The following is a 14,739-nucleotide window of genomic DNA, read 5'->3' as shown; positions in this document are numbered from 1 at the left end:
GAGCAGTGAGGCATATATGAAGAAATTAGAATATTGAATGGGGGAAGGGGGTGAGTGACTAGAAAGGGGCCTGCTGTTCAGCGGGGCCTATAAGGAAGTTAGAATATTGGGGCTGTGGGCAGCTTTATTAAGATTCCATCAGATTCACAGTAGACAACACACAAAAATATAAGTTTTAGAAGCACTTCTAAAAAAGTTTGTGTGCCACAATCTACTCTCTTATAAAGGTTTCTAGATTTAAAGCATCTCAGTCTACCCAGGACTGGATAAATCTTATCTTGTTTTCACCCACTGACAGTTTTATTCATCATCCATTCTAGCTATTTCTGGTTACAAATCCATTTACCCCCACCTTTGGCCTCCTCTCCCAGAGGGGAAAGGGGCCAGGTCTTACTAGATTTGTCTCTTTCTAGGTTAAGTATTTCAAGAGACATACTCCTTGCTCCTGGAAAAGACACAGTCCACTATTTGAGTTAAATGATTACAGAAGCTAAGAGGGAGGTTGATATACAAACTGTGTACTGGTTACATTTCAGAAATTGTCCCTATTTTTCTCACTGTTCCCTAAGCCCTTGTTCTTGAGGGAGCTTGAGAAGGACCACTCATTATAAATGGACTATCAAAATGGGTGACTAGAAGACTACCAGATCTCATCCCTAAGACCTTCTTTTAATTATAGAGCTGGAAGGAAGATGCTAGGCCAGTCCCCTAAGATGTGGGATCTGAGACCCAGAGATATGAAGAGATTTGCCCAAAGTTACACATTCAGTTAGTGGTGAAGACATGACTATCAACATGTTCAAAACTGAACTCATTATCTTTCCTTCAAAACCCATCCCCTTTCCAAGTTTCCCTATTATTGTCAGGGGTAATACCATCTTCCCAGTCACCCAGACTCAAAACCCAGGTGTCATCCTTGACTCCTCATTCTCTCTCACCCTGACCCTACCCCCACCAGCCAATCTCTTGCCAGTCTATTGCTTTTGCCTTTGTTATGTCTCTGAAATATGCCTCCTTTTTTCCTTTGACATGGCCATCGTCTACTATAGGCCCTTATCACCTCCGCTTCATATGCGTCAATAGACTGCTGATTGTTCTACCCCAAATCTCTCCCCACTCCAGTCTAACGACCATTCAGCTATCAAAGTGATCTTCCTCAAGTGTAGGTCTGAGTCCCTCTCCCCACCATTGAATAAACTCCATTGGCTCGCTATCACCTCCACAATCAAATTATTATCTCGAGGAGCAAGTGCCACCTTTATTCTACAGGAAGTTTTATTTAGTCCCCCCATTTGCTAGTAGCTTCCCCTTTAAGATTATCTTATGTTGCTGAACAATTTATAAATAAACAAGAGAGAACAGTGTGAAATGTAAAATGGATAATTTTAATTACATTAAATTAGAAAGGATTTGTACAAATAAACTGATGTAGCTAAGATCAGAAAGAAAGCAGAAAATTGGGGGGAGCAGGATTTTTTATGGACAGATTCTCAGATAAAGGCTTCATATCTCAAATATATAAATAACTTTGTCAAATCTATAAAAATACAAGTTGTTCCCTAATTGAGAAATGGTCAAAGGATATGAGAAATCAGTTTTCCAATGAAGAAATCAAAATAATTTATAGTCATGTGAAAAAAATGCTCTAAATCATTATTGATTAGAGAAATGCAAATTGAAACAATTTTGAGATATCATTTTACTCCTATCAAATTGACTAAAATGATTGAAGGGGAAAGTGACAAATGTCAGAGGGAATGTGGAAAAATTGGGGGGCTAATTCACTGTTGTTGGAACTGTGAACTAATTTAAATATTTTAGAGAACAGTCTGGAATTATGGCCAAAGAGTTATTAAACTGCCTATACCCTTTGACCTAGCAATACCACCACTAGGTCTGTTTCCCAAGATAATTAAGCAAAAAGGAAAAGAGCCTATATGTTCTAAAATATTTATAGCAGCTCTCTTTGTGGTAGGAAAGAACTGGAAATTGTGAGGATGCCCATCAGTTGGGGAATAACAGAACAAGTTGTGGTATGTGATTGTGATGGAATATTACTGTACTATAAGAAATGATGAGTTAGATGATCTTAGAAAAACATTGGATAGATTTGCATGAATAATGAAGAGTAAAATGAACTGAATCTTGTATATAGTAATAACAATATTGTTTTAAGAACAACTTTGAGTGACTAAGATATTTTGTTATTATAAACACCCAAATTAACTACAAAGGACATACAAAGGAAGGTGCTATGTGCATTCAGAGAAAGAATTGGTAGATGGAAGTATTTATAGAATGGTTTTACATATATATGTATATAAATATATGTAAATATACATATATATTTGTGTCTAATGGTAGCCATCTCTAGGGTAAGGAGGGAGGAAAGGGAAGAGAAAAATTAAAAAATGAAAGTTACATGATAACTTTATTATATATTTTAAAAGAATAAGGGCAGATAGGTGAAGTGGATAGAGCTCTGGCCCTAGAGTTAGGAGGACCTGAGTTCAAATCTGACCTCAGATACTTGATACTTACTAGCTATGTGGTCCTGGACAAGTCACTTAACCCCATTGTCTAGCCAAAAAAAAAATAGTAAATTGTACATAATAGATTTGCAGTTTCATAAGCAATCATCTTTTAAAAACTTTTACTATGTTATGGGAACGCTTGTTTTATTTTTTAAGTTCAGAATGAAATTAATAAAATGAAAAAAAGATGACCTTATATTTACCTTGTATTTATCTACTGTGCACCTACGTATGTATGTGCTGTGCTTCCTGTTTGAACACAAAGTCTTTGAAAGCAGTGACCTCAGTTTGGCATTCAAAGTCCTTCTGCTCTCATCCATGTCTCTTGTCTTTTTACACCTTGCACCCCTCTCACCTTCCCCCCACCCTCACCCTTCCATCCAGTGATATTGGTCTCGTTGTTCCTCCACCAGGCATTTTCACTGGCTATCTCCCTCTCCTGGAATGTTCTCCCTATTCCCCTGCCCCCCATCTTCCTTGACTTCCACTTAAAATCCCATCTACTACAGGAAGCCTTCCCCATCCCCTTAGTTCTAGTGCCTTCCCTCTGTTGATTACTTACAATTTACTTGATCTATAGCTTGTTGGTAAATTGTTGTTTGCATATTGTCTCTCCCATTAGATTATGAGCTCCTCCAGGGCTAGAACTATCTTACTTTCTTTGTATCCCCAGTGCTTAGCCCAGTGCCTGGCACATAATCGGTATTTAATAAATGTTATCCGCTGACTGAAACTTGGGTCTCCTAGTTCCACATACTTTCTGCTGCACCACACCAAAGACTACCCTAAAGTAGGAGAATTTAAGCCTTCAGCTTCTGGAAGAGGTTCAGAAGCAGATTTCAAAATTGGATTTTAAATAGTATTGTTTTATCTATAAGAATGAACACAGAATAGGTTTTTGGGCTTGCTTGCCAAAGTCTGCTCTTTTTTAAAAGAAAATTTCCAAGTACAAATCACCTTAGGCTATTAGAAACTGGATAATTCTTACCATCATTCCCAAAACATTGCAAGTTTTATCCTTCTTCCCTTTATTGAGCACCAGGCTTCCAAGGTCTCTACCAAACTCATTCTACTGATTGCCTTCTCCCGTGCACCCTCCTAGCCCAGTTTTTGAACTCGAGAGTTTTAAGAGCACAAAGCATAGTGTTCTCAATCACTGTTGCCTTAGGCCATAATATTTCCTCTAAGGAACAAAGACTATAACTTTTTTTCTCTTATTTTTCTCACATATTATGCACTTTCCCTTTAGTCATCCTGGTTTCTTTGCTATTCCTCAGACATGATGCTCCATCTCTCCTTTCTGTATGCTTGCTGTCCCCCATGTCTAGAGTACCCATCTTCTTCAACTCTGCTTTTTGGAAATTTCCATTGTCTTTCAAGATTCAGCTCAAGTGCCATCTGATTCTGAAAGCGACTTTCCTTGGTTTCCCCCATTTGCTAGTACCTTCCCCTCCAAGATTATCTTATATTTACCTTTGTAAGTATCTTGGACTTACCTATCTGACACACATTGTCTCCCTTGTGAGAACAGGTCCTAGAAAGTAGGAACTATTCTATTACTATTATTAGCTGGACAGACCCTTGCCCAAATTTTATCACCCATCTTCTCTCCTACTCCTAATTCACTGTTAAAGCTGGAAGAAACTTTGGAGATCAAGTCAACACCTTCATTTTATAGATGAGGAAAGAGAGATAGAGAGAAATAAAGTGACTTGTCCAAAATCAGTTAGTAAGTGGTAGATTTCAGACTTGACAGCAAATATCTTCCAAAGTATTCGTTTCACTCAGGATCTTCTTGGGTCCCAATGCCTAGTGGGTGGGAATGAGGAGAAATATATTAATACTTCTGTTTTTGCTTTATCTTTACAGTAAATATCCATATGAATTAGCATTAATTAATTATTACAAGGGCAGTTATCAGTACCAATTCATATTAAGAGAAAAATCAGAAAAATCTACAATGGGGGCTTGAGCCAATAACATTAGGGAAAACCCCATAACCTCTTAGGATTATTCTTTGGCCCTGAGGGGGAAATGTAGCCAGCCATAGTCTGCTAGTACCCTGCCTGTTAGTACTGTGGGTTGGAAGAGTAAGTCATCTAAAGACTTACCTCTAAACTCCAGATATCCAGCTACCATGATAGATAAGACAGATAAACTTCCTGACAAATATTTCCATTCCTATTTGAGCCAACAATTAGGCTGCTTCCATTGGTCAATGACTGTCCTTCTGTAAAATGCCTTCGTAGTGCCCAGAAATTTGGGAAAACTTGTAGGAAGTAATGTAGACTGCAAAGGTAAGCAGAGCCTGGAGAACAGTTTAGAAAATGGAAAACAGTTTGGAAAGATCGCATGACTCCCATCCATGCTGTGACCAGCCATGATTTAGAGGACTGCCATGAAAGCTGTGTTCTGTTCTGGGCAGACAGGTGTAAGAGGGTAGTCACAGAATAAGGCACCCATTGTCAGACAAGCCAGTGGACTGATTTTTTTGACTTAATTGTACATCTTTGTTATAAGCGAGGCGGTCTATGTGAGAGGACAGTTGAGGGAAGTGACAGTATTGGGGTGGGGTGGGGAGGGGAAACATATCAATAAAACATTTATTTCTTTAAAAACTGCCTAGTCTAATAGAAGCTACATAAATTACCATAGAGTCCAAAGGCTCTTGGATATATATTTCTCCAGGGGGGTCAGCAAATGGGTATTGGGTCTAGGATTCAGGCCTTAAATTTAATAATAAAAATGATAACATTTATATAGGCCTTCAAGATTTACAAGGCACTTTACCTGTTATATCCTTCAGTCTTCACAATAGCCTTGTGAGGGATCTTAATTTTTATCCCCCTTTTACATACAAGGAAACTGAGGCTAAGAGGTTAAGTGACCTGCCCAGGGTCACACAGCTAGTAATCTGAGGCAGGATTCAGAATGGGATCTTTCTTGAGTCCAAGTCTAGGGTTCTATGCACATCATCATGTAGCTGACTAATTTATAGGGTATTACATTTTGTAATGTAATACAAAATACATTCTTTCAAGGAAAGAAAATAATAGAAGAGGAAAAAAAGGGCAACATTGTCATAGGGCACTGTTTCCCAGCTTCATGCTACAACTCCAATTAAATCGCCAGCATTCTGCAGAAGATTCTAAAGGATCCTTAGGAAAGATTCAAAGACACAAGTAATTTAAGTCATTCACCTCTATGTGTCTCAGTTTTTTCATATGTAAAAAGGAGGAGGTTAGATTTAACCATCTCTACCTACTATTCTAGAATCCTATGAAACCAGAGGCTGAGTATGCCTGGACAGGGTACTTCCTGGCAAATCACGAGGTAGGGAGAAACCCTGCTGGTGTCTCTCTCTTCCTGTTTCACCTTTCTCTTTATCCCAACCATCTAGCCCACCCCCTATCTTAGAGCAATTGCGTGATATCTAAAGACAAAAATGGTGCCAGGTGAGTCTTCTTTCCTACTCCCCCATCCTAAGTCACTGGTCCTTGAACTTACTTTCAAATTACCTAAATAATATAATTCTAGTTTTCAAAAGGAGGAAAAAACAGTGTACTTCTGTAAGTTTGGTTAAATTCACAAGGAAAGGAGAAAGCAGCCACAGTGAGAGTACTAAGTGATTTGGACTGGACTTAGTTGTCAAGGCCTGTGTTATCCCAAGAACTGCTTAAAAGTGTCCTAAGACACTTTTGTGTGTGTGGATATCACTCTGTAAGATTTATGTTTAAAAACTGAAGTGAAGGAATTTGGTACTCACCTTTCGTCTTCCAGTTTTTGCTATTATAGATGCAACTAGGGTAGGTTTTACCTCCAAAGAATTTGTTGTAGGCCTCCAGCAAAAGAAATAACAGAACTTAGCATCTAGTTAGCAAGAAAAATGTTAAAATGGAAAACTGAAAGATGATCTGCTTGCGGATACCATTTTCAAATGAGATAATATAGATTAAGCACTTTGCAAACTTTTGAGTACTATATATAACTTCTGCTATTAGTGTACTTTTCTACTCCTCCCCCAACATAGCCAAATCCCAGGTGAACACCTCCCTCAATTTACCCTTCCCTGCTTTTCCACACCAATGTGGCTTCCTCAAGTAGTAGCTACATAATTCCTCATGGTCCCTGAGCTGCAAGAAATGATGAAGACGATGAATACAGAGCAGTATGGAAAGACATATACAAACTGATGCAAAGAGAAGCAAGCAGAGCCAAGAAAACAATATACATAATGATTATCACAATGCAAATAGAAAGAATGAGTACAAAACAATTGAAATAAATGTTGTAGTTCTCAAGAGAAGAATTGCAAAGGATTCACAACCACATGAAAGAATGCTCCAGATTTCTAATAAGAGAAATGGAAGCCAAAACTGAGGTTTTATCTCATACCCTGCAAACTGGCAAAGATGACAAAAATGTTTATAGTCACTGGTAGACAGGGTTGTGAGATAGAAAGCATACTCATAGATCATTTGTGGGTCTGTGAAATGACATGACCATTTTGGTACAAATGGTACAACATTCCAAAAGCAATTTGGAATTATGCAAATAAAGTGAATAAAATGTCCATACCCTTTGAACCAAAGACTCCATTTACTGGACTTATACCCCAAGGAAACTATTGATAAAAAAACGGAAAGTTTCCTTATACACCAGAATATTTATAACAGCAATTTTTGTGATGGCAAAGACTTGGAAACAAATTCAGTGCCTATAAATTGGGGAATGGCTAAATAAATTGTGGTGTGTTAATGTAATGAAATATTACCATGCTATAGAAAATGTGTGTGAGGAATACAAAGAAGCATGGAAAGATTTATATGAACTGCTGAAGAGTGAAGTAAGCAGAGCCAAGAAAACAACAGACACAGTGTCTACAATAATGTAAATGAAACAAGAAAATGCATGTAAAACAAAGATGAATATTACAAAATTATTGCAATATTGCAATAATGTATTATAAAATTATAAAGTAAAACTCACATCAAGAACTGAGACACCCCTAATCCTCACCTTCATGAAAGTAGGAGGTCCACAGGTATTGCATACGGCACTTTTTCAGTGTATTGATCAATTGTGTTGGCTTTTTTCCTTCTTATTCTTTATAGAATGCTATTTGTTATATAGGCTAGCAATCTGAGAGGAGTAGGAATAGAGAAGCTGGGAGAAACTATGATGATATACAAAACAAGATATCAATAAAAGCTCATTTGTTTTTTTAAACAATAAATATTGCAAAATTACAAAGAGCAAGCTTAGCCGCAAAGAAGGGATTGAGGGGAGATGTCTCCCCATTCCTTTGTAGAGGTAGAGGGTTAACAGGTGTGAAGCACTGTACATAATGTCAGATTTTTTCAATGTGTTGATCTGTTTTGATGATTCTTTTTTTCTTCCAATTTTTCTTTAAAAAATTTAATTTGTTATAAAGGATAACTTTCTAGGAAGGAGGAATATAGCGGCAAAGTTAGATGACATTAAAACAAAAGATATCACTAAAAAAAATTTTTTTTTTGAGGAAAGAAAAGTATGGCTACGGTCTAATGGTATTTCCTGGGATAATGTTGTACAAAGCACCTTGAGAAGAGCCAGGGGGCTGGAATTAACTGGAATCACCAAAACAAAAAAAATTATGAGGTGGTTCTGAGTTGGAGGGAAGATGACTGATTCTGTTTTGCACAAGTAAAATGTGAGATAATGGCAATCAGGTAGGCAATATCCAGCCAGCAGTTTTCCAACTTTAAGTGGTCCCATAGTTCAAGGAAGGCTGTGTGTTTGGGGGGAAAGTGTGCTAGATTTGAATGAGAGGGCTGATGTTCAGTTTTCGCCTTTGTATTTATTGCCTGTATGACCTTGAGCAAATCACTTAAGTTCTTTAGACCTCAGATTCCTCATCTGTGAAATGAGGTTAGATTAGAAGATACCTGAAGGTACTTCTAATTCTAAATCTAACACCTTAGTCTCAGGTCTTTCCAGGCAATCCATGGACTCCAATTCTTCTGGAGGACCACAACCCATCTCCCTCCACCTACAAAGGTCTAGAACAGTGGTTGCCTCTTCCATGAAGCTTTCTCTGATCTCTGTTTTCCTTTGACTTGCCTTAAATTTATTTTTCATGACATTCTGTCTGGACCTCTCCTTTGCACTCATCACATTTCTCCCTGTCCTCATCATATTTTAAGTTCTTGCCCTTTATCTTTCCATTCCCATGACTGGCACACATTTTTGTGTAGAGAGCTTCCAGTGAGGAATTCCTTCTGCCAAAAACAGATTAGCAACTGTTCTGCAATTTATAGTCTTAAGAGAGTTGCCCAAGGTCGCATACCAGAGAAGGGACTTGAACCCAGGTCTCCTGAACTCCCAGGGCAACCCCCAACTATTTTATGGTGCTTCTCCCCTAATACAGGTGCTTAAGGATCTTTGGAAGTGTGAGAAAATGAAACTTTTTTTATTTGATCATGTACTGGGCCTAGAACAGTGTGATGTGCACTTTAGACTTAAATAAACTATGAGTCTAGTCCTCTCTCTACACCCAGGGCATCATTTAAAAAAAAAAAAAAAAAGGATCATAGCTATTCCATGAGCCTTCTAACTTAGAGAAGGGAAATTGTCCTTACCTTTCTATTTTTTTTTGTTTGCTGACCAAGGTGAACTAGACCCATGTATATTATAAAAGAGCCATGGTCTAAGACTGGGGGGTGGCAGAGAATAGAAGGAGAGCAGGAGAACCAAGCAGTACTACAAGGCTACAATTGTCTAGGGCTGGTTCAAGGACAGATTGTGTCAATGGTAATGTTTGTCCCTGATGCCCCTTCATCCTTCCTACCACCCACCCCTCCAGTATCTCTCCTGCTTCTAGTATTTCTTTCAGGCAGCAGAGTCCTGGGGGCAAGCTATAAATTGTCACTCAAAATTCTGAGATTTAACAGGTCATGGCTTTCAGGGGTAATCTATCCAGAAAAGTTTTCTATCCAGAAAACAAAATAACTCAAAGGAAGGAATTCCCTAAAAATGATCGAATTTCAGGTAAACAATAGGCGTAACATTTGGGGAGCAGAAGAGTTTTCTCCCATCCCCCTAGTCATACTAGGTCACCTACATTGAAGTTGAGCCTGTCTGGAAAATGGGACTTTCTAGCTGCAGGTTGTATGCAGCATGATGCTGGCTGCTTGGCTCCTTTCTCCCAACCCTGTAGAGACCTGGGACCATTACAACAGAAGTACAGTCCCCAACCAGGCTTGAGAGGAGAAAGAAAGGCTTGGAGGACACACAGACTGGTTGACCAATAATCAAGAGTTGTTCATGGTCACTCCCAAAGTATCTTTGGGTAAGGAATGATCTTGTTTTCCTAGTCTATAGAGAAAGGGGTAGGGAGGGATGCAGGCTACCCCAGGCAAAGCAAAACAAAATAAAACAAAACAAGACACCTGAGACTTGGTTTTCAGCACTAAGAGATATTTAATCCTATGATTCAAAGTCACCATGAAAAAGGTGTTGGGTCTTAAGTCTTTAGATGAAGGTGGAACACCACTCCCTCAAGCATATGCAGATCTTTTGGGCTTCTCGTCGAGTGGCACCAAATGCCAGCATGAGCCACATCTGGAAGTCATCTTCTTTCTTGTGCATGAGGAGGAACTGGCCCAACAGTACGTATGCCTGAGAAGAAGCAGAAGGATGAGACAAGGCAAGAAGGAAGGAGCTGGACAGCATCATTTGAAGGAGAATCAGCCTGATTATTAATAGATGGAGGGTAGCTCTCAGAAACAGCTGAGTCCCAACTCTGAAAAATGCTGTGTGACTTTGGGTGAATCATTTAATCATTTAACTTACATCCTAAGACTATAATTTGGAGAGCAGATGCCAATATTATTGATAGAAAAGTATCCTTACTAGGCTTTTTCTGTGCTAATGAAATCATAGGTCTCATGCACGAAACAGACAAACATCAAAATTATTATTCTCTTTCTTCCCCAGAACATGAGACCATGGGTGTAAGTAGAAACCAGCAGGGTACAGTGATTAAACCCTGATATGGTTTATGGGGGGGATTGTGCCCTCTGCTTCTCTGGTGGTGTTAAGAACTGGTTAGAAGCCCTCTTTTTCAGGGATATGACCATCATTGCATTTTGGGTGACTTCCAGATGTGTCTCTCAGGCATGGGATGAGATGTTTCTATAAACTAAAATACCAAGACAAACACAGAGGTAATTAGATGCCTACCTTTTCCATCCCTTTCCTGTCCAGGAGGTGATCCTATTTGACTGGAAACATGATATAGCAGAAAAGAATACTAGACTGAGAAGAGACTTGGGTTCTAGAGCTACCTTTGCCACCAATAAGAATCACTAATATTTATATGGTACCTTAAGGTCTGCAAAGCACTTTACGTATGTTATCTCATATGATCCTCACTCACAACAGCCTAGGAGGCAGGTGCAATTATTAGCCCCATTTTCCAGTGGAGGAAATTGAGGCAGACAGAGGTTACATGACTTGCCCAACTAAGGGACTGAGGCTGGATTTAAACTCAGGTCTTCTTGACTTCTAAGTCCAACATTCTATGAGCCTCTCAGCTGTCATGTGATACTAACTAGTTGTATGACTTTGGACCAGTCATTGTACCTAACTGTTCCTCTGTTTCTTGGTCATCTGTAAATGGAACCAATATAACCTGTCCTTGTCCCTCTGCCCTCTGTTATCTCCCTAGTATTGTAAGGATCAAGTGAGTGTACATGAAACCTCTTTGGAAGCAGAAGACCCTATTAAAATAAAAGATATCAGTATTTTTCAATCTTTCTTTTCCTTTCTCATTTTCTACATCCTGGAGTGAGTTTGTTTCTTTTAGTCAAATGAGATAGAATATTTGAAGCTACTTCCATCTCTCCATAAAGAGTCTCTACTAAACTAAAACCAAATATAAAATTAAAGTTTGACATATGAAGTATTGGTCTCTTAGGTTGCCTGTTGCTTACTTAGGACCTAGGGATTGTGGTTTCTAATGTTACTCCAAAGGATACATTATCATCTTTTACATGTCTTTCTGCCCCGCTAAAGATCATGCACAATTTAGAAAAGAAAATCTCCCACCAAATTATATACCCCACTCCTGTCTGGCAAAAGTTAAGCTTAAGGGCATATGTTATACAAAGGCTATATTCAGCCACTTTTTTGATAGAAGGCATATTTCCTATGGTGTTGCATGGCATAATTACAAAATTATGCATGCTTATGTGGTTTTTAAATTATCTTATCAATGTCTACCATATTTTCTATGGTGCACTTTATTGAGACACTTTGTCAATATTCATGTAATTCCCTGCCTCCCATTCATCCTAACCACTGGCAACCTTATCTGCTCATTAAAAGGTTCCTACCCAAATAACTAATGCTGCAAATGCCTGGTGGTACAGACAATGCATTTCACCTCTTCATTCTGTAGCTGGGGAAGGAATCTGAAGTCCAGTCCCCTGAATCTACAATGCTCTGGCTGCTACAATCAGTTGGACATTACAAGTTGAAGCCTCAACCAGACTGACTCTTGGGGAAGCCAGGGAATGTTTGGCATGTGAGACAAGAGGAAAACTTTCCAGGAATGTCACAGGAAGAAGGCATTCATCTTGTAGGCTCTGTAGCCAATCTGCAACCTAAGACTGTATTTTTTTTCTTTTTCTTGTTTCAATCTGCATAACCAATCAAATAAGCTGAAAAGAAAAGTTAACTTGCATTCTCAAAAGGGGTTTAAGGAAGATGAAGTCTGTTTCTATCTATGGCTCTTGGCAGTTAAACAGACTCCCTCCAATTCTGATCCTGCAACCAGGAGATGAATAAGCAAGTCTTTCTCTCTATGGGATAGGAAGGCCAAATCCAGCCACAGGAAGTTTGAGGTTTTACACATATGTCTTTCAATGGAGTTACCAAACGTTTGCTTACAACATAGCTCCTTGGCGGGACTGGTTCAACTTCTACAAAACAAGTCACACAGTGGCCCAAGATTCCAGGCAGATTTTCCAGACTCTTATCTCCTCTCTAATTCCCAGAGGAGTTCAAGGAGGATGGGTCACCCTAGAGACTCTGGACAAATTCCCCATGGATTAGAAGGAATGAATTGAAGATTGTTAGAGCTAGGACTGTGCTATACACTATAGTGAGATTCAGAAGAAATATTAGGATATAGTGTCTGCCTGCAAGAAGCTTATAGTCTACTTAGGGAAATCTGATAGGTATAAGGATTACTGTAAAATAATGAGACAGATTTCCATAGATAAAACATGAAAATCAAATGAAAAATTAACTAACAGTACAAGTGCTTTGTACCATCCACCTTCATTATGGAGCTAAGGGAACTAAGGCTCTGTACTTTTCTTATTGGTTAATTTGATTATATCAACAATGCGTTTTAGGCCCTGTGCCAAAGACCTTTCCCTCTAGAAATTTATATTCCTCCCACCACTCTCCCTGAGTCGCTGCCCCAAGTCAGATATGGAATAAAAGTCCAAACTTCTTAGCCTGGCATTTAAGACTTTCTACTACCTGGATTCAACTTACCTTTTCAGCCTTATCTCTCATTTCTATCCTTCCATGAGCCCTCCCCTCCCCTCCAACCTCATTGATCTGCTCTTTTCTCCCTAAATACATTGCGATTCAGAGTCTTTGTTCTCACCCTACCTTCTCCTCTCCATTTAGCCCACTCTTACCCAAGTTCTTTAATGTTTTCCAAAATCATTCCAGTCCATGATGTCTCCCCCTTTTTTGACCTGTGATACTTATTGCCTGCATCACTTAATGCTGAGATTGTTGATTATCTTTTCATATTTGACTTGGGGAATTTGCCTCATGACTTTGTCATCATAATCTATATGTTTCCTTTCTCCTCAACTAGACTGAAAATTCTTCAAGGAAGGGACCATATCAAAATACATCTTCAGCACTGTGTAGTTCAGTGACCTACATAGTAAGTGCTCAAGAATTATGTGCGGAAAGAGTGATTCTAAAGAGTTACAAAGAAGGAAGAAGGTTCTTATGGTTGAATCTATACTCTACAATAAAAACAATTGTGGTATTTACTCAAAGTAGCTTGAAAGTAGATGTAACCCACCCCAAATCTGAACTTCTAGGTGGTGCAGTGGATAGAGGACTGGGCTTAGAATCAAGAAGGCTCATCTTCATGAGTTCAAATCTGGCCATAGACACTTACTAGGTGTGTGACTTTGATCAAGAAACTTAACTCTGTTTGCCTCAGTTCCTCATTTGTAAAATGAGCTGGAGAAGGACATGGCAAACCACTCCAGTATCTTTGCCAAGGAAACTACAAAATGGGGTGACAGAGAGTCACACATAACTGAAAAACAACAAGAACTCTGAAGTAATGGGGGAAGTTCAGAATCTCAGTGTTGTTAGAAGAGACATGAGAGGTCACCTAGTCTGACCCATACCTGAACAAGAATCCTTCCCTACATACCCAACAAGAGGTCATCCTATTTCTGCTTGAAGACCTCCAGTGAAGGAGAACACACCATCTCAGCAGGGCACCTTTACTAGTCAAGAAATTTTTTCCTTGCCTAATTTTGCCCAGACTTCATCTGCAGCTTTTACCCATTGCTCCTAATTCTGTACTCTGGAGAACAAACAGAACCTTCTTGTATGTGACAGACCTTCAAATACTTGAAGAGTGATCATTGTACCATCTTTCTAAATTCAGCTTTTTGCAGATGTTATTAACAGTGGTCCTGAACCCAGATATTCATGCCAAGATATACTAAAAACATTTCAGCTTTCCCCAAGACTATCCAAGGAGCAAAGGAGAGAAAATCCTCTCTCTTCTGCCTATCTCCAGAATTCTCTTTAATAGAAAGATCAGATTTTAAGAATATCTCAAAGAACCAAGTGCTTCAATTGACATTTTGCTAGGATATATGTATATGTGTGTATATATACATATATATGCATAAAGAAAGTAGAGATACTAGAAGATATTGGAGAAAGTAGAGATAAAAGTTTTATTTCAAAGTTAAAATCTATGCCTTAGTTGACATGTCTGGCCCTTTTAGTGTTAAAGTGGGAATGTGAAAAGGACTGCATCGCTTATGGCCAGTAGTCTCACGCCAATCAGTAAAGCCATTTCTTTCTATGGTCTTTAGCAATATATAATGGGGGATACAGTGAGGGGTGAAAAGTTATAACTGCAGCATGTCCACAGGTGAAA

At 38.8% G+C, this 14,739-nt stretch overlaps 1 protein-coding gene across 3 annotated transcripts in view; it reads right to left on the bottom strand.

Moving 5' to 3' along the window:
* Nucleotides 1–9,975: 9,975 nt before the first annotated feature.
* BANF2 (BANF family member 2) overlaps nucleotides 9,976–14,739 on the bottom strand; it is a 37,885-nt gene continuing 33,121 nt past the window's right edge. For all 3 annotated transcript variants that reach the window (XM_072634522.1, XM_072634523.1, XM_072634524.1), the window contains one exon: nucleotides 9,976–10,193. In XM_072634522.1, the coding sequence (XP_072490623.1) occupies nucleotides 10,047–10,193 (147 nt within the window). In that variant the 3' untranslated portion in view covers nucleotides 9,976–10,046. The remainder of the gene's footprint in view (nucleotides 10,194–14,739) is intronic.

Source organism: Notamacropus eugenii, chromosome 1 (assembly GCF_028372415.1).
Source record: "Notamacropus eugenii isolate mMacEug1 chromosome 1, mMacEug1.pri_v2, whole genome shotgun sequence".
NCBI lineage: Eukaryota > Metazoa > Chordata > Mammalia > Diprotodontia > Macropodidae > Notamacropus > Notamacropus eugenii.
This window is presented reverse-complemented; position numbering and strand designations above follow the sequence as displayed.